The sequence below is a fragment of the Coturnix japonica genome, chromosome Z (genome assembly GCF_001577835.2).
Source record: "Coturnix japonica isolate 7356 chromosome Z, Coturnix japonica 2.1, whole genome shotgun sequence".
Taxonomy (NCBI): domain Eukaryota; kingdom Metazoa; phylum Chordata; class Aves; order Galliformes; family Phasianidae; genus Coturnix; species Coturnix japonica.
The window spans coordinates 30315673-30336381 of record NC_029547.1 but is presented as its reverse complement, the minus strand read 5'-3'; the positions used below and the strand labels follow the sequence as shown (position 1 = coordinate 30336381).

The window sequence follows — 20709 nt, the reverse complement described above, 5'->3', positions numbered from 1 at the left end:
TTATCGAGATTTCACTTTAGTTTTTTCCCCAAACTGGACTCTACTCATCATCTGGCATTCACAAACTCTGAGTCCAAAGAATATGTAGTCATTGTACCTGACATGCTTAAACTTATAAATGACATTTACTACACTTATCACTGACAAAGACAGGTGATTTTACTTTACCCTTCATTGCTTCTTTACTAAATAAGGAAAACCAAACATATTTATTGTACCATTGTAGCAGTTGCCACACCAATTTTCCATTTTCTTTTGCTCCAGTAATTCTGTATTCCCTGTAATTCTACAACGTCCTTACCAGAGGAACAAAGAAACAGTGCTACATGGAGCAATTCAGACAGTACTGCAGGGCTGCATGAGTTGTTGCAGATGGAAAGTATCCTCAAGACAGCAGAAGCACAAAATTATTACACTCACCACCTCAAGACTGGTGGGACTTTTTGATTATGTGCCTTAAAACCTGAAACTCAGAATCCTTTAAGTCATAAAACTAGTTCAGAGCATCCACACCCTCCCCTCTCCCCCTGCATTTATTAGGCATCAGATTCACAGCATTCATGATTCCCAGTCACACAGATGGGTCAGTTCCACTCTGCTGTTGTTTGTTGTTTTTTTTCCTTTTCTCTACAGCTTAACACTCTAAATTATCACATATTTCTATATACAGATAAACTAATATCTGTATATACAGATAAACTAATAAGCAACAAACATGTTAATCTTCAATAAACATTATACATGTATTAAGCTATCAACTTCTGAAATTGTTTAGAGCCACAGATGCTCCCAATTTTAATTTGTCAATATTATACTGCAGCCAAGAACATGTGTAAGATAATACAGAAACTGAAGACATCTCAAGAAAACGAGGGACAGAAATGTTACACTAAGATCTGTCTCATTGCTTGTAAAGATTTTAGAGCTAAAAATTAGCAAATGTTGCAGTTAAAATATTTAACTTGGATGGTACAGACTGAAACTGAAGAAGTCAGCACCCACGTCTGCAACTTTCAAGCTCACTTTTAGAAGTGAGCCTGTTATTTTAAAAAGTTTTGGAGATCAGTACTTATTTTCCCATTCTGAAGGTCAGCACTGATTAAAGTTTACTGATTCAAAACAAGTTGTGGTTTAGACTTCAGGGGAAAAAACTTCAAATTTCTAGAAGATGAAAGAGGTTTGAGTTAATTAAGTGTATACTTAAAAATTATCACATGTAATCAAGAGAAAATGAATAATTTCAAGAAGCTTGCAAACATCATAGTCACCATACTGCTCCAATACAGTACAATATAATAAGGTTTACAATTACAATACTAGTAAGTCTGTATAAATCTATACTTCAGAAGGAAAGAAAAAAAATTCATTTTTTTTATTTTGGAGATACAAGCCTGAATAGAGCTGAAAACAGACTATAAAGTGTTTGCAGCTCATTATATCAGAACTTACAAACAACCTCATAAAATCTCCCACTCTTCCTAAGCAGGCTTCAAGATTCTTTGTTAAGTAGATAAATTCAGATCTTTTGTTTCACCGTCCTTTCATTTTTAAGCGACATCTTTCACCTTAAAGCAAGCTAAAACTTATTTCAGAATAAAAATACCACACAGATACATGAAACAAGTAAAACATATTCCAAACTTAGGCTTTGGTAAACTTTTTCATATCTGTTCTCAGCATCACCTGTGAAGAGCAGGATTTTACCATCATTGCAGGAGGAATTAAATAGTCACAAATATCTCACCCGATGTCAGTAAGAGGAGGTTTGTCTCGGCCTCTCTTGTAGCAGAGAAAAAGTTCAGGACTCTTAAGACTCCCATAGTTTAGATTGGCTTGGAGGGCTGTAGGGGTGGCTTCAACACAGGTGTACCCCTCGGGGACAGTTTCACCAACCGATTTAATTATCACAGCAATGTCAGTAATTGGAGCCTTCGGACCACTTTCATGACGGCTTATTTCTTGGTCCAAGAGGTTTGTAGCATCTGTATCAGTCAGTCCTGCCACTACAAAATAGTCAGCCACCCGTGGGCCTTTGTCTTCTATCATGGTTCTGAAAGCACTCCTAAGGAAAATAAAGAAAAATAAATCAAACACTGCATTCAAAATAAAAGCTTTGCCTAAACAGCTATCACCATTTAGAATACTTAAAGAAAATTAAACAAATTAAAAAAACAAACAAACAAAAAAAACAAACATATAGTCTTCAGAGAATTTCAGAAAATTCTAGAGAAACTCCAGAGAAGGGAAAAAAAAAAAAAAAAAGATAGGCAGGCAATTAGATTACAGTTCTAGCGCTGTAACAGAAGTGTTTTAGCACAAGGAAGTTTAAGTGAGAAATAGAGGTCAAAGTTCCTAACACAGCAGCTGCACAAAAAAATTTCTCAGCATTACCTACTAGATCATTCAAGCTATAAATTAAAGCAGGTACTCCTAACCAAAACAATCCATATTTTTCTATCATCATTTGTTAAGTAATTTGACTACAGAATCTAATTTGACTAAAGAATCATAGTGATTTTTTTTCCCCTTCAGAAGAGAGAACAGTTTAAAGTATATGTCACTGGTTTATCACCTGCACATTTCATCCATTTTGTTCCATATTTTAGGCTTAACAGCAGAGCCTTGATACATTCAGCAGGAGACTTTAACATCCAGAAGTCACTTACAGAAATCACACATTAAAGCTCACATTTCACCAGCTGATTAGGCCGCATATATCACTCTTCAGCTGCACATTCTAGATCTGGAAAGATTTGTTCTCCAAATACTCAGCATGTTCATTTAACATCTGATTTTAAAACAGAGAATTTTATTTTATTTTTAATGAGCAAAACTATCTGGCAGACTATACTTAAATACCACAAGTACCACTTCAAGTAGCAGTGTTCATGAAATACCTATCTTTCTGAAAGCGAAATGTTTAAGCACGATCCAGAGGTCCCTCCCTATCTCTACAGTTCTGTACATAAATGCACCAAAATGGAGAAGTGCCTCATATTCACCAGATCCTTATTGCCAGTGTAACTGCAGAAACATCAACATCCACTATCAGAAAGGAGGTCTGAGAACACACACATATTCTGTTTCCTTTCTCCTGTTCAGTTCAATTCTGTCAGATTTCTGTCCTCAGGTCTCTTGAAGAACAAGAAAATTACTTCAATGCCATATCTGCTTTTGAAGCCTCTGAATGACCTTTAACTTCACAACTCACTGCAGTTCATCCTCCTCACTGTCATAAACAGCATCAAACTAGTGATAAAGCTTTTCACAGGTAAATAAGTCATCACGAAATGCACAGGTTAATGGCTTCAGGTTAATCTCATATAAATTAGTGCTTCCATTAAAAAGTCTCTCCTCATACTGTTACTACTCATTCCCACCTCACTTTTGACCAGAAACAAAGTTTACGCAATCATAAAATGAACTAGAAAAGAATTGCCCTGGCTGATTGTTAACCTGGCAAGGACTGTTCAGTGCTCAACTAGAATAATTATGCAGTGATTCCATCTCAGTGGAAAAGCAGCAGCTTTCAGCAGCTGCACTGACTTGCACTGGATTAATCATAAAACTGGGATTCTACAATGTTTCAGTTTACCTCTCACTGTGCTTCAACTTGTTCACCACCCCCCCACACCCTCCCAAAAAAGTAACAACTTCTCCATTAATTAAAAAAAAAAAAAAGTCGAGCCAAAATGGTTGGCATGGCTTTTCTAAAATCAAATTTCTTGTTAGAATGATCCAGTCTTTTACTATCACCTACACATTCTCTTGCCTCAACATTATGTTCTCTCAATATTAAGTGTTAAAATACTTACACATATAGAAGGAAATAAAACAGTAACAGTATACAAAGCCAAAAAGCTCACAATTGCTATTTTTTTACCACAGCTGTAGTAGCAGGAATTGCATTAATGTTACTTAAAATTGAGAAGCGTAGCATTCCTCAGTAAACAGAAGTTAACTGAAAAGAACTTGAAAAATTAAACACTAAAATATGAAAGCTTAGAATAGAAATTATAAGAATCCTTTCCCACATTTTTCCAGTGGGAATTGATAAAACCGTAGGAATTTGTTGCTAAGGAGCATACAAATATAGCTATGATTTTATAATTTTTTTCTTAGCCACAGTTATGATTTAGTTCATAGAAAATCTGTGTAATGTGGCAGGCAGAAGTCAGAGTCACCTGACAATTCAGCTGAGACACTTGGCACACAAGCTTCATATGTCAGCACAACATTTAGGGAGTTTTTAAACATGTTCTGAAAGTTCCTTTCTCCAAAATGATAAGGTTTCAAGTAAGCATTACAACTCAGTTATTAAGAATATGTTCTTCTATTTCATGAAGATTTAAAGCCAAAGGGCTTTAAGGCAGATCTTAGTCTTATAGCTCTTCCTAAGTCATGGTTATCTCCCCAGTGCATGGGCATCTTCTGTAATGCAACACTTTATAAATATAAGTGCCAGATACGCTACAAATTAACAGCTATTAAAACAAATAGAAACAGATCTTCAGACACCCTAAAGATGCTTTGCCTTCTGAACTGCAGCGAAAAACAACCAGCAAAGTACAACTTGTAGTGCTGCAAGATGATTTCACTGCCATTTTCCACTGTTTCTGTAACATCTCATGCAAGAATTAGCAGACATTCTACTCTTACTACTCTTATCTGAGCATCACTGGACACTTAAACATCTATGACCCACCCCACATAAAGGGACATCAGCTTCAATATGAAATATATTTTTGTCAAATGTTCTGAAAATAAACACTAGTAATTCTATTTTAAGATCATGCAAAACACTGTTTGAGGAATTAAAAAAGCTCCATGTCCACACAGAACATAGGTAAGGTGCATATAAGAATTATTTAAATGAAGTTAGTTTTCCAATTTGTTAATAGACCATAGTAGAAAAGCTTGCACCAAACAGTTCAGGACCAAAACTTTATTTTTAAGAAATCAAGGCAGCTTCACACTAGGAGATTTACTTCAAAAATACCCATGTTTTTCATACAAGAATTCCTACCAGAGATACTATGTTTTATAGGTGAAAAGCAAAAGTAATCCGCACAAACAATATTTAAAGCACTCAGTAAGCCTCATTTAAGCCAAAGGCAATGCTCAATAAAAGGCATGCAGAGAGAAAAACAAACTTTTTCATTGCTCAGAGCCAGAAATACACTCTACAATAGGTTTAACTTAATAAAAAAGACAACAGTTTTTCTCACAACTGGAATTTAACTTTTATGGTACTTCCATAATGTTATATCAAAAATATAAAAAGTCAGCTTCACATAGAATGCAGACCTTCTTAAGGAAAGAGTTCAGAGTGGAATTGCTTTTAGAAAAAGGTTTCTCACTAAGACACAATTATGAAAAAATGCTAAATTATTAGAAATAGCTTTAGTGTTTACTGACAGCACCCCAAGCCTTCAGTTGCAAGCTTCTTTCCACACATTCTTGTGAAGACAAACATTTGTGAGAGCAAAATACAATATGCCACAAGGAAGTGAAGATGAAAAAGTAAGTACTGCATTCAACTTTTATTTCATAGCTACATTGCTTTTATCATACACTTTTAAGCTTTTCAATTCCAAAACTGAGATAGAGTCCTCAGCCTTCAGTTTACACAGACTACCATATCAAAGGACTCCTATTCATTAGGTACACACACATATAACAAAAAATAAATTAAAAGGAAAGCTTTTAATTCTTAGCTTCAACATGCCATAATCTGAGTAACAATAAATATTTATCTTAACAGTGTTGGATGTAGAATTGCTTTCCCAAGATCTTTCTGCATAGAATTCATTTATGATATAGCCTGCTTTACTGCTATGCCCACTACTTGCAGCCAAGTAATGTTCGATTTTAACAGAGATGTAAGATCCATTCACTGCAACAAGTTTAGATTCTCTCTCTCTCTTTTTTTTTTTTTTTTAAACAACATACTATTAAAAGGTTCTTGGAAATTATGCTAGGAGAGGCATTAAGCAGGGAAGCTTTTATCTGAGAAGATTTTTAAGTACTTCAGAAAGCATTTAAAACACACTTTGGACAGCCACACAGCAAAATCCATATTTATACCAAATAATGTGCAGAGCCAACTCAGGAAACAGAAGCAACACAAATATATAAGCCTAACATTGCTTTTTAAATTCCAAATAGGACTTCTGCAAGTATCTTATCTCCAGGATCAAACGCTATTACTGTAACACCACATGAGCCGATTGTGCTGAATCAAAACTGCTTCAGTGTTTTGTAACCTGCCTTGAAAGCATAGTTCAGATCTGCTCAAAAAGAGTGGTGGAGAAAATAAAACCTGTCCTCTACTTTCCAGAAACATTCATCTTAGTAAAGACTAGAGACCCTTTTTCTAGATTTTTTTCATCAATGAAGTTACAGAACTTACAATGTACTTCATTACACCTATCTTTGAAAAGGTGATAAAATGATCTAATTCAAAATATAGGTCATCCCTAATTCTAAAACATTAGTTTTCAATTATTCACTAAAATTTGATGGCATAGGCTAGCATAAGCCTAGGAACAACAATTACAGAACAGGAAAACACACTTGTGGGCAAACAGACTTAAAGAAGAGGAATCAATATTTATACTTGACACTAGTACAGAGAAGCTATCCTTCAAAATCTGTATGTATGCACTCATTTCGGAGTAATAATAACCACCCGTGAAGTGAGTTCACAGATAGTTGTCCTCTGCTCATGTACAGGCAAATCCTTCACCATTTGTTTCTTACAGCTACCAGAAGTGGCACAAACATTGGACATCAACAAAGGTGAAGAATAAAAGGAAACTATGCCAAGAGTGTGTGTGTGAATGCAAAAGGTTTATTCAGTTAACATCTAAGTGAAATGACTATCTTACATCTTTTCAATAAGTCAGTATAAGGCTCAGTAGGACACCTAGCATACCCACACACAAATATCAAGTTGGTTGTAAAAGCCCCTTACTTACTCATCTTTGAACACACTACTGCCTGTATAGAAAACTACTAATATTCTCAAATTAAATTCAGTTCTTCCCAAGCCTATATTGCACACAGTAAAATAAAACAAAATAAAAAAACTAAATTAAGTTAAATTTGTTTTTAAAAATCTCCAAATTCTAAGGAATTGTCCATTAGGAAGAACTGAAATGAGAACAGTAGAAGACTAACATTTAATAGAAGACAGTTGCAGAGACAAAACACATGCCAACCTTCCTGCAACTGAAGAAACTCACTTTACTGCTTCTTAGCATAGTGTGATTTCACTACGAACAATTCCTTGAAAAAGCAGCAGGCTTACTAGACCAACTCTTTCTTTAAGCCAACCACCTTTCCTTCACTACCCAGAAGAAGACACAGAACTGAAATATTCTTGACCCTAAATGACAAAAATAAAGCCATCACTTTTTTCAGCCTATTTTCATTGTAAGTCAAATCCAGAAATCTAATTATTTGGAAACACTGAAGTCAAAGAACTGAAATTGTGAAGGTATTTCTGGAAGTGATAAATGATTAACACATGACTTAGCAAACAATTAAAATTACTCCTACCTTCTTCCAGACAGTAATGGTATCAAAAAAAAACGTATGGAAACTATCTTCTACTTGCTAAGTATTTATTGTGTACAAGTGCAATGACCCATGAGCTCATAAAAAGATGGCATATTTTCCTCAAAACATAAAATATTTTTGAAGCAAGGCTGGTAAGGAAGTCAGTTTCATTCCAGACTCAAGAATAATCTTATAACTTTTTGTGCAGTGTGTCTGAAAGATCAATTATGCAATCAGCCTGCCAGCACAGTTAAGATCTTTAAGCAAAGAAGACATCAAACACAACTCAAGAGTCCTACACAAACACCAAGTTTTGCAAATGAATCATACTTCATTGAGTAAATAAGACAGAGGAAAAAACATATATCCACTCCATCCCCTTCCTTTATTCATAAAATAAGCTGACCTAGACAGCAAATTCACTAAACTAGTTTAAAAGACAAAGATTCTGCAGGACAAGATAGTTTGTCACAATGTCAAACTCAACACCTGGGAAACTGGAAATTTGCTGGCTGAAATACAAGTAAGAGAGAAACACTACTACGTTTTTTCAGACACTACGTGAAGCAAAACAAAATAATACAATACAGATCTTACTAAGCTATTCAAATAAGTCTTTGTACTTATGGTTTCTCCAATGAACTAACAAGAAGAGTGGACAAAAGCCTGGAAAATTCAAAAATTAAAGTTCCTTTTTGTGCTACAGAGGGGGAAAAGACCTGCCCCTTATTCTTCACTCTTACTGGCTTTTCATTCATCTTGTTCTGGGAGCAAATGGTGTTACTGGTTATGGGAAGAACAATTTGTTTCCCCTTTGTGTAAAAGAATCTTCATTATGCTTATGAAGAAATCTTAACTTTTTACCACAGCAAACAGTGCAGAATTTCTTTTCATGAGTCAATTTGGAAACATCCCTGATTCATATTAGAAGCACTACCTTGCAAACACAAATGTTAACGAGTTTATATACGTAACAAGCAAGACAACTTATTTCTTGAACTAGTAACAGCTACACTAAAATTCAAAATGGAAAGAAGTTAAAATGAGATTTGTAATTGCATTTCATGAAGCTAAATATACAACAAATATATATATATATTTATGCATATATATATACACACACAGCAAAGAGATAAAGCTAGGCTGCCCTAGTCCTTCAGCTTGCACTCCTTCTTTCTGCACACATTTCAAATACAAAAGTCTCTATGTAACCTCTTGCAGCAGTTGTAAAGATAGAAGCAAGACAAAATTTGTGCAATTTTGTTAATTGTATTGACTAAAAAGAAACATTTCTTGCAAACATCAGTGATGTTAAATCACAACAATACATTTTAGTTACTGTGAAGGGGATAAAGTAAAACCTTAAGGCCTGAACTTAGTACGCTTGATCACTTGAGAGGATATGGGCACCTGAGAGCTCTGTTTCAGGTTGTTTGTAAAAATTAAAAATAAATAAAAAAATAAAAAAGAAATCAAACTGATATACAATTGTGATGAAACCACTACTGCTTATGAAGTTTGTGCTGATGCAGTTAGTACAATGTTTTAGAACTCCACAGTAGTGGAAGTGCATCAACAACATAACACTGAACCAACAACAGTACTTTCTTCAGGCTACATTCTACCCTAGTTGCATTCCACACCCATAGTAAGAAAAGTAGTTCTCAATATTAACTGTATTCAAGAAAAGAGAAGTTTTCATTATAAGCAACTCCAATTCTGCATTTCCTTAACAAGATCTTAATATATGAAAGCTAATAATCGACGTTACTTTGAAAAGTAACAAAGAACACAATAATGGACTTGGCAACCAAAACTTGTTACAGACTTCTCTAGAACACAAAAGGCAGATATGACTCCACCACACAGACGTACCCAAAAGGATTAAGTGTAACTGGCACAAATAATGTGAGTCACCAGTAACTTAAGGACCAGAATGCACAGGACTATGTACACAGGGCTCCTAAAGAGCTCGCACTCCAGTCGTTTGTCCATTTCAACACATCTTTGCTAACACTGCTCACATTGCGCTTGTCTACATACTGCCAGTCCTAAACATCTGTGCAAGTATGCAACTCCTACCTAAGCATTTCAGTTTGCTGTGCACGCAATAGCAGAAATCAAGCATTCATATGACCCATGGACAATTTAATACTGTTACAGAACAGAACATCATAAACTCATTCAACAATGTTAAACGTATTCAGATTAACAGCTAACAGTTTATTAGTCACATGTGATCTGCAAGAAGAAAAAAAGAATCCATCGATGTGTGTTTAAAGACTTTCTTTTTTAGAATGCATATTATATTGTCTAACTAGAAAATGAAAGTCACTTGACTAAACCACAAGATCATTTAAAATCCAGAGTTAAGAAAACAACTTCATAGACATGCAGTGCCCAGGTTCTACCTGTCCTAACACAGCCAGCTGTGGAACAAGAATGGTTGGATGTCACTTGTGACTGGGTCTGAACATGCACATATGCAAATATAGGACTATTCCTTCATAAAGTTTTCAAGTGAGCATTTGAGAATGCAATGGCAGCCTAACTATGAAGGTTACAAAACAAGCTGACTATTTCATAGATGGCTATATTACCACAAAAAACAAATCTGAGGACAAAGTAAGAGATAAATGGCATGTCAATTAATTAAATGACACACTCTTACAGCACATTTTGTCTTGTTTTTTTTCTTTTCTTTTTTTTTCTTTCTTTTTTAATCAGTTAATTGAACTTCATCCAGAAAGCAACCTCTGTCAAGGCTTGATAGTACAAATAATCTTAAATGGCTTGTTAGGCTCGACTGTTGGAAATTTACATGTAGTCAAAGAAAAAAAGTTAACTCCGTACTAGCTAGTTGTGTGCTAGATGGCAACATATGCAAAGAAGTCAAAATGAATGCAGCCAGTTTGGTGAGAAAGTTCTCTAAAACATTCCAAGTACATTAGAGCCCTACATAAGGAAGAAAGCAGAAAAATCAGACAGAAACCACCTCAAGTGAAAAACTGTGATGTAAGTAAAGGCATCAAGTCTTGGAATACAACTAAATGAAACAGTTGCCTTCCCCCCAATACCCAAGAAACAGTCAGGTATCTTAGTTCTGCAAACTGAATATTTGAGAATAAAATCATTTTGCTTTAAGCTTTTGAAACACTGAAAAATAAACTGCATTTTACAGCTTATGAAATAAGAAAACCCAGCATCAAATCAGATGACATACTTTAAATCCAAAGACCAAAGGCTAAATAAAACACCATAACTATAACATTTAATATGACCAAAGATATCACTATTTCTATAAAACTCGACTAGGGCAGATATTTGGTATCTCTGGGCATTTATTACTGAGATTTTCATGAGCATCAGTAACAAATGCACAACAAATAATTGGAAACAGGTCCCTTTACTCTCCCAGTGTAGCTTTTCTTTCCGATTTCAAACTTTAGGCTTTGAAACGACACAGCAATGTGCTTTCAGATACTGAAGGAGCAGTGATGAAATCAATCTTGTCTTGTAAATCCACTACTGCAGTAAGTGACAAATACCCAGAAATAATTAACTAATTTTGCAAGACATGTACAAAATATAGTATTGATCTCCATTGCCCTGAATTTTCCTTGCATTTTGTTTTTCTGCCTTAAGTGCAATTCCTTGGGTTACTTGAACAAAAATAATCAAAAGAAAAGAGGGAACTAGCTAAATTTTCAACTTTATGTTGAATAAATTGAAATTATTCTGCAAAAAATTAAAGATCACTTGAGAACATCATATTCAGACTTAGGAGGCAGAACTTAGATTTTCTTTTTTTTTTTCTTAGGGTGTTAGCAAATCCAGTTACTGTTGCTGTAAAACAGTGAGTCAGTGACATTATAATGTAAATGCTTATGTCAAACATAAAAATTAGGTTTCTCAACCAAAGTTTTGCAGTAATGGTTTGAATGTTTATGAATTACAATTGACTGACAATGTCACTAAGTTAACAGATCCTGTGATCCACGATGGTCAGGAAGATGCCACTCAGAAATATCCTACTTGGAGGGAGAAGTGAGGACAGAGTACAGGAATGGACATGGTAAGAACTAAAACCTGCTCCAGACTATATTTACCATACCATACAGTTAAATCGTTTTTATTGCTTTGGACAGTAATTATAAACTGTCCAATGGTACAAAAATTGGAGTGGCTACAGACAATGAGGCCAAAACACAAATTCTGAGGTGACCTACTGGAGGAACAGCAGCTGGAATCAATTGAAGGCAAGTTTGGTACCAGTAAATGAAGTTCTATGGCCAAGGACAGAAAACAGAAATTGAGAAATATGTGAGAAAGGAAGACTGATGATCAGCAAGCAGTTCAACTGTACTCATTTAATAGGTCAGTTTCACCGGGCTATTCTTTCACATGACAGAAAGTAACCACTCCAGCCATTGGAAAAAAAATAAATAAATAAAAATAAATAAATCCAAAAAAGAAAACCAATAATAAAAATATCACAAGAACACTAATAATAAGAAAACCAGTAATAGTTCTCAGAGCAAAAGAAGTGCATTTCAAAATGTACTTACTGCCCCAGTTGCAAGCTTTAAAGGTTAGCCATGCTCAGTATTATGTAATGAGTGAAACATCTGCAGCCCTGGAAACATTCTTTGTTAGAGAATGCTTTCTGTAATTGGAAACTCTGTTGGAGCAAAGTCAAATATAGTAGCCTGAAACAAAAATAAAGCAGTAAAGAAAAAGTCAAGAGACAATAGCCCAGCAGCTAAGTGCCATCTGGGAGCCCAAATCTCATAGACTGTTTTTGGTAAGGTTTCTTGGTGCTTTTTTTTTTTTTTTCCCCATGGTTTTCCTTCTCTGTTTTCTGAGTGGGTAAGGCTGGACAGTGTTTTGTGTGGAGAGGTCAAAGGAGAGACAAAAAGATGTTCTGTTTCAAATGCAGCTTAGAGGTTAACCAAAGTAAACTGAAAAAGTCTGATATCTGTTCTCTCTACTAAACATAGAAAGTTAAGTATTAGAACTAACATTATTTTGCTAAAATCTCTAAATATAGATTTGACAGATCATAGAATCATAGTTCCATTTTGTTTTTGTTAGCTGTCCACAATACAGAAAGCCACATGCTTCTTGAAAATCTCCTGATACCACAAATCTAGAATACCCCTTTTGCTGATTTTGAGGAACACTGTTTTACAGCTTTTTATCTTTGGGACTAAAAACACAGCAGTGGGCAGTAGGTTGTCATTCTCTATAGATCCCTCCATTGACAACTTCATCACAACAAGCACAAGATGCATCATCTACACTTTCAGAACTCCACAGCCTATCCCCACCCCACTAAATGCATTCCCTGTTATTGAAAGGATGACTCCCATTTCTATCTGGCTTATGACAGCAGCATCAAAACACTTGGTTTCATGTCAGCATTTTCATTCACTCTCTGCTGCTTTTGAAGCTTGGCAGGAGCTTATTAACACTTCAGAAAGACTGTCTTTTAATCCTCTTGCCAATTTCTCATTATGAAACACTCTTTTGCCAAGATGACTTAAAAAAAGTACAAACCACATGGTTGATAGCAGTTAGAATATTCATGGCTTTTGTTTTATGCTTCACCAATGAGGACCCTAGAGTAGGAGCTGTCTTTTTTGTTCTTTACGCAGCACCAGCCTTTATCAAAATCTTGATCTGCAGCAGTTTTGAAATGAGGGCTTGCACTAGCCCTTCTGCAGCAAATGCTCCAAGGCCTAGTCTATCTTCACCTTCTGCAACTCCCCTGCAGCAGCCACTTCCCAGGTCACCTTGCAGTGAACTACAAACACAAATCAAACATGAATGCCTTAAAGCAGGTGCCTTTGGGTTTCAGAACTGTCAAATGTTTTAGAAAAACCTTTGCAGGCAAAGAATAATAAAGAAATGGGTAGTCCATAGTGCAATAAAATGGACCAAAGCTACCTAGGTAACATGAATGCTAACAATGGAAGGAAATGGAAAAGTCACCAAGTGGAATGCGAATCTTCAAAAGCACATACTCCAAGTGACTCAAAATCTTCATTACGACTACAATTCTTTCTTCAAAAACAGAAAATACTGCCAAGATTTACACTGACAACCTTCATTCACAGATAAGAATATTAGCACTGTACATCCAATGTACAGTTTCTTTTATGCTGAACTAGTCAGCTGCTTGCGAAGCAACATGAAAGATATATTTTTCTTTGAATCACAGAAGTTCATCAACAAAACCAAGAAATCTTTTCCCATCTTCTGAACTCTGAAGTGTATTTTAATAAACTTGCACTGCCATATCTTGAAAGCCCTTAGTTACCTATCCCTGTTTTCTGCTGTGCTTACTTATAGACCTGAATGTATATTTACAAGAACTGAATCATATTGGAATCCAATGAAGCCTGAGTGTGTGTGAAATGAGAGATCATTATATGTACTCCCAAAGGAAGCATTCATGAAAGATTATGCATAATAATTATACTACTTACACAGACAAATATATCAATCAGTGTTTTTCTCAAGCAACAAAAAAGCTATTGAAAAATAGCAAGCCTGAGACAAAACACTATCATTCACCAGCTGGCAAGTAAATGCAAACATCACCCATGTTTAGACGTTCCTTATATTATCATCTAGTGCTCAAAATATCTCTGCTGTATTACTCCACACTGGTAGAGTTCTCAGACAAAACATTTACTGAGAACTTGATTTTCTGGGAATAAATATGTAGACTTCAAATATCAGGAATGCTTAAGTCAGATCATTACAACAAACTTACCAGCTAAGCTAATAACACACAAAGAGCAGGGAATCACTTGTATTTTTAAAAGTTTCAGCCAATGTTATTAGCAGTGTCCAACATATCTAGAAATCTAGAAAACTATCCCTTCAGAGAACCCACTACTCTTCTATGATAGGACTTTGAAAACATTCTGAAAGCAAAGACAAGAATTAAATCCATAGTGCAAAGGGAACACAACGCAAAAATCAGTGTGGATTTACTGTTTAAAAATGTTGTGCTCTTCACATTATTATTATTACCCTTTTTATTGTAAGCAACCATTTTTATCAAAGTTTAACACATTCACTTCTGCGTATATTAACATACAATCATAGAATATCCTGGGCTGGGAGGGACCCATAAGGATGACTGAATCCAACTCCTTGATACGTATGTATATCAAAGAGAAGGGTGGGCATGTACTCCTATGTAAGATACTCTTTACTAATGTTTTCTACTTAGTTGGTAATGATTTAGTATAATGAAAATAAATATGTCCTCTTAAAATTAATTGTTTTCTGAGCTGTTTGAAAATGTCATACAGACAATATTTCCCACACGATTACCATCAGCACAGCCCTATCACTATGAGCTGCTATGGTACATGCACACATGGGACATCAACAAACTAAAATTCAGAGTTTCTCACTTCAAAAAAAAACTACATTAGCTGTCACAGCTTCTTCCCATGTACACCATTCTGGAACATCTTCATTCTTCTCCATTGATAAAGCTCCCCTGTGCAGTTATTTTAATGCTTCCCTTTCTTTTGAGGTTTTTTTTTTTCCTTCCTTTGTCATTTATTAACAGGGCTATGGCAGAAACAATACAGTGCAGGGATACAGAGTAATCTGCAGTAACTGTGTACTTAACACCCTGACAATTCAAAAGCAGGCTCTTTAACTCAGATGTTCAACCCAGTCTTCTTCCTTGGGAGGAAAGTCAGCACACAAAATAGAGGTGTGACAAATCTTCAAGGATTAAAAAAGCAGGGTAGGACAACTAAATGTTAACAGCAGAACCTGAAAGAAACTTCTCTTCTGCAACTCAGAAGAGTTTTCTATTAAATGACATTAAATATACTGCTGAATAACACCATAGTCTCCACTTAAGAAAAGAGGAGGGGGAAAAAAAAAAACAGGATATCTATCTATAGATAGACAGACAGATCACTAGAAGCCAGCTTTGCTGGAAGTATCATAGGCCATATTTCAAGCTTAGAAAGTATTTCACCTGTGCTGTAAATACCACAACGGTGTGATAGAATTTTCATTTCTCTCAAGCAAGCATATCAGTTAAGGATTTTTAAAGAGACACAATAGGCAAACGAGGCTCAAAGCACAATCTCTCTTCTCTGATTTGTGCATCACTGGTAAACATAGCTAGGGAAGTATTTAAAAGTTAGAGGACTTATCTTTAAGACTTTTTCCCCCTAGCAGAATCGGTTCAATCAGGAAGATTAAAGACCAGAGGTTTTGAAGTTAACAGTGTATGCCGTGTACATACACTATGAATCGCACAAAGAAAAAAGAGAAAAGCTATAAAATGACTATGAGCAGCATTAGTTCTGTTTTCTTTAAATTAAACTGAAATGTCACATTACTCACTACATGCATGGTGAATGAGTCATCATAACCCAAAGGAATTTAAGGCCGTCACAAATAATTATCTTACAAAACCAAGTATCCGAGAGAAGTTAGAAGCAGAAAGGCAATGACACGTACATCAGACTTAGAAAATGACATGCACAAGGCACATACAGTGATTTTGAAAGGTAATCTCTCTCTTTGACCTATTCACCCCTGCACAACCTATTCTTTCAATTACAATAGATAACGTAGGCCTGGGTTTGTGTTTTTGGTTTTGTTTTGTTTTTTTACACAGAGGAGTTGCACTAGCTCAGCCAAAAGTGAACAAAAAAGTTATTCTCAAAGACACAGAGGTATTCTGGTATAAGCTTGTGTAGGTACAACAACAAAACCAAATTATTATTTGCAAAGTCTGTTTCTACTTATGACTTGTGATTTTCTTCTATCAGTGCAGCTTCAAGTTTGTCTGCACAGTTCATTAATATAGAAAACATTAGTGATTTTCTTCTATATTATCCAAGGAACAAAGCAAAAAGTTCTTCTACATAGTAAGAACAACTATTTCAAGCTTAAGAAACAACTAAAAGAGAAAAACAAAAAAACAAAACAGCTAAAAAAGAACCACAAAAACACACAACCCCCAGTGCAATGCCTGACTTTAAGGGTGGAACAGAGTCTTGACTTTCACTGATCAGTCTAACTGCAAGAATTCACTTCAAGGGTAAAGTTAACACTGTACAGGTGGCACGCAGACTTGCTTTTTCTGGTTTTATCAGAACTCTGAGAAACCAATAATTGGTTATGCAGTTAGGAAGCTCTCCCTTCTTAGAACCTGCTTATCCTTTAATATTCACAACAGCAAAAAAAAAAAAAAAGCCTTGATGAGACATACTGCACCAGTTACATCTTTCAGTATTCTATCCCACACATTAGCAAATGACATTTACACACCAGGACTTATAAAAATTTACAAGAAAGTGACTGTACTCTTCCTCCTCCTGCTAGACCCAAATTTTCATTTGTATATGCTTGTGGGAACTATTCAGAAAAGAAAATCCAACCTCAAACAGCTTTCCTAGGTTCCATCCTACAGGAACTGCAAAGAGAAGCTTCAAAGGCTAATTCAGTGCAGCTGCAGTGAGGGTTTTACTGGGAATTGCTCCCAATAAAGCTGAAACTAACTTCTCAAAATATTCTTCTTTAGTCACATCCTCAGTGGTTTCAGAAGCTTAACAGCTACACAACATACATGTTTTACAAGCATTAAGCATTTTTCAGGATATCCATACCCTTGAAGAGATTTCCTTTGGCAAACACACAGCATACTGTTAATGATTTATGGAAATCTGCAAAAGATATTGTCTATGCTTTCAGATTAAAAACAAACAAACAAACAAAAATCACAACCCAACAAATAGAAAACCTCAGCGTAGTCAAGTTCACATTATCTTCAAGCACAACAATTTTCTACTACTTAGATTCAGATAGCCAACATATTCTCATTAGAGTCATTCACTACTTAAAGAATAAGCAAAAGAGTTCAAAGTGCAGAGGAAACAGTGAGAGTACTGGTTCAAATTATGCCCTAGTCTAAGCAAGCTGCTGCTGTTACTTCCAAGGATGACTGGTCGATCAAATAGTGAAAAACTGGATGCACCTGTTTCCAGATTTTGCAATAGTCCCATGCAATGATTAAGAGTAACTGACTGAGTAACCTATTGCTGTGACTCAGCAGTTTGCTTTATATCTCCTTTCCATAACTTTCTCCGAGACTAACATCCTGCAGAAGTTTCATGACTTAGGTATCCAGCCATATTCCACCTTGATTTTTTGCTTTTCCTGAAACATTAAGTGCTTTAACTTCTTCACACACTGCTTCCAGCTAACTGCTCCCAAGTTGTAGTTCTCATTCCCCCAGCTTCAACCACATTTTGATGTCCTCCTTAGAGCAGTAAGATGCAGTGTACACATTACAGAGATAAGGCAAGAGGATATCTTACTTGAAGACTTCTACCTATATCAGGTTTCTTATCTTGGTAAGAGTCCAGTTTCTTCCCTAAGGAATAACAAAGAAGATTAGTGCCATGCTATGTGACACCAAGAATAGCATCACTGGGTTGCCCAAGGGTGAGGGGTAAAAAGAAGAGTTTTGCTTTTACCAGTCACACAATGCCTCAACACAAAAGACTTGCAAACTGGAAGAGGAGCACTAAAGAACGCATCAGTGGATGGACTTCAGTTCAAGCATTATTGATCAAAGTGTGTAGTTAATTAGAAAGACAAAAGCTTTCACCGAAATGGGCAGGCTCAGGAGAAAGCAAAAACATGAGGTTCTTTCCCTTCCTAGTGAAAAACGGTGAAGTTTTGTAGTAAAGTTGCAATCCATTCAGAACTGGAAAACACTTTCATTTCAAGAGGAAGAAAGCTTCAGCTACCTTGGAGACTCGTAATTGTAAACTCAGCTTTTACTTCCAGAACTGAACAGCTTAATTTGCAAGTCAATTCCTGATTTACACTATTTTTAACATCTTTTAAGCAGAACTCCCCCCCACGCAAAAAAAAAAAAAGAAAAAACAAAAAACAGGCTCTTGGTTGATGCTTTAAATGCCTCAAGTCTGCTTAGAATTCTTTTAAAGGAGCTGAAATGGCACAAAATAAAGATAAAAAGAATAAGGCAGCACAGCCTCATAATATTTAACTGAAACAAAGTAAATGAAATATTTAACTACATACAAGCCAACTTTAGACATGAAAGGGTAGGTACACTTTTATTGTTCTCTGTATCAACAATCCTGCACCTCTCAGTTTGCTATCTTAAGAAAGTGAAAACTAAGTCACATGGATAAACAAAGAATATCACTACAATCTTTGCTATCCTGAAAACTGTTTTCAAGTTTCCTGCATGCCAAAGCTAACAGTAAACACCAGGACCCCTTGAAGAACCTGTAATCAAAAACAAAGGAATACAGTGATATTTAATTAATTTAGTCTTCTGCTCTATTTCACTTTGGAATATATAATATAACTGTATCCCTAAAACTTGAAGAAGAAAAAAAGTTTGCATGTGCACATTTTATGACAGATGTTGTCAAAGGAATAAGTGGAAACAATCAAACTTCTCCAGAACCTGTTTTGTAGTACAGAAACAGTCTTGAACTAGCCTGCTAAGGTTCTAACAACAGAGGCTAATGTTGAGAGTCATTAGCTCCACAAATATGCAGAAACAAAGCACTATCATTATCATCATATGAACCGAGTATTTCCAACACTGCTTTATCCCATAAGAAGCAGCATCACATTTCTGTATAACCAAAGACAGCGCCTTTGAGTAACAGAGTTTGTGACAGGGATAATTTTTGTAGCAAGACAAAAGCTAAAAAGTAGATGAAAGCGCAGAGACTTCAGTTTACAGTCTCTTCTTACAGAAACACTATCTGAGAAAAGCAGGTTGCATGCTGCAGAACAGTGAAGTGGTTCTTGTTTAACAAATGTGAAGAAGCAGTAATGGACAACTACCTAGCAATTCACATGGGAGGTAACTTAATAAACATTGACTATGAACCCCATAAAATATTTTAGAGTATGCCCACATCAAGACCTTCAGTATCTCAAACACCATTCAGGAAGAAGGCATACTGAAGGTAGGTAACCCCTACACTGGGAAAACAGGCCAGTACATGAAGAAAAGGTGGTTCTGTGAGACAGATTTCTATAGCTCACATTACCTTTAAACAAAAAGATGCCAGATTAGAGGTTGCAGTTACTTTTTACTCTTTTTTGTTGTCACTGTTTCTTTTTAATTCAAAAGCCTGCGTCAGAAAAGGCGGCACTGCTACATGAAAACAGTATATATACCACATGTCAGACAGTCTTTACGCGTACTGCTCTATGCACTGAAACATATCTGAAACCTCAACAACAGAGGTGAACAGTCAAAAAACTCCCTTACCTTCTCCTTCCATCTCTGGCAATGATACTTTTCCTTCATCACTTTACTGAGACTTTATTCTTTCTGTATGTTTAAAGCAAATTCAGACATGTCATCAAAGCGAACTCTGGAACTTGGCCCTACAGCACACATAGACTGATCTCCAAACAAAATTTTCTACTGGTCAAAGACACACCTAAGAAAGAATCGCCTTTGTAAAGATCCCATTCCAAAAAACTATATTTCAACAATACTGGCACTGCTACCTCAAGTGAGAATTCATACGTGATGAGTCACAGGGATGCTATCCAGCTCATTATTTGGATATCTCAGTTCTGCTCCATCTAGATGGTAGCACAGCTGTAGGGAACATCCTTGTTAATAAGAGATTCCAAGAATTAATCAGAAAGAAATTTCACATGCAGTCTTTGATGATTCAAACACTCAAAAATACAAGCACACAAGATTTAATCCATGAAGATCTCATTTCAATTCCACTGGGCTACAGACAGCCAGATCTTAATCAAAAAATGAATAATCAAATGTAATGTTATCCTTAACCATAGGAATTTAAGAAAATATTCACCTTAATTTATAGGCTAATATTTTTTCTAAAAAATCGATTTTTTGTTATTTTACACAGCTATTATAATTGTGTATGTTAGTGTCCATTTTAACATCGAAATTTACACGCAGGTAAAAAATATTTATATTTCTGGTTGTTTCTGAATTATTCCCTTGCATGATTCAAGGCGGAACCCATTAGCATTTCAGTTTCACCAGAATGGTAATAACCAGACAGCCAATTATTAAAGAAATTCTTTAAAAAACTTATAATCATCACA

General features: G+C 35.5%; 1 protein-coding gene across 5 annotated transcripts in view; it reads right to left on the bottom strand.

Moving 5' to 3' along the window:
• DENND4C (DENN domain containing 4C) overlaps window positions 1–20709 on the bottom strand; it is a 69661-nt gene that overhangs the window by 47049 nt on the left and 1903 nt on the right. For all 5 annotated transcript variants that reach the window (XM_015849060.2, XM_015849061.1, XM_032441213.1 and 2 more), the window contains exon 2: window positions 1745–2062. In XM_015849060.2, the coding sequence (XP_015704546.1) occupies window positions 1745–2046 (302 nt within the window). In that variant the 5' untranslated portion in view covers window positions 2047–2062. The remainder of the gene's footprint in view (window positions 1–1744; window positions 2063–20709) is intronic.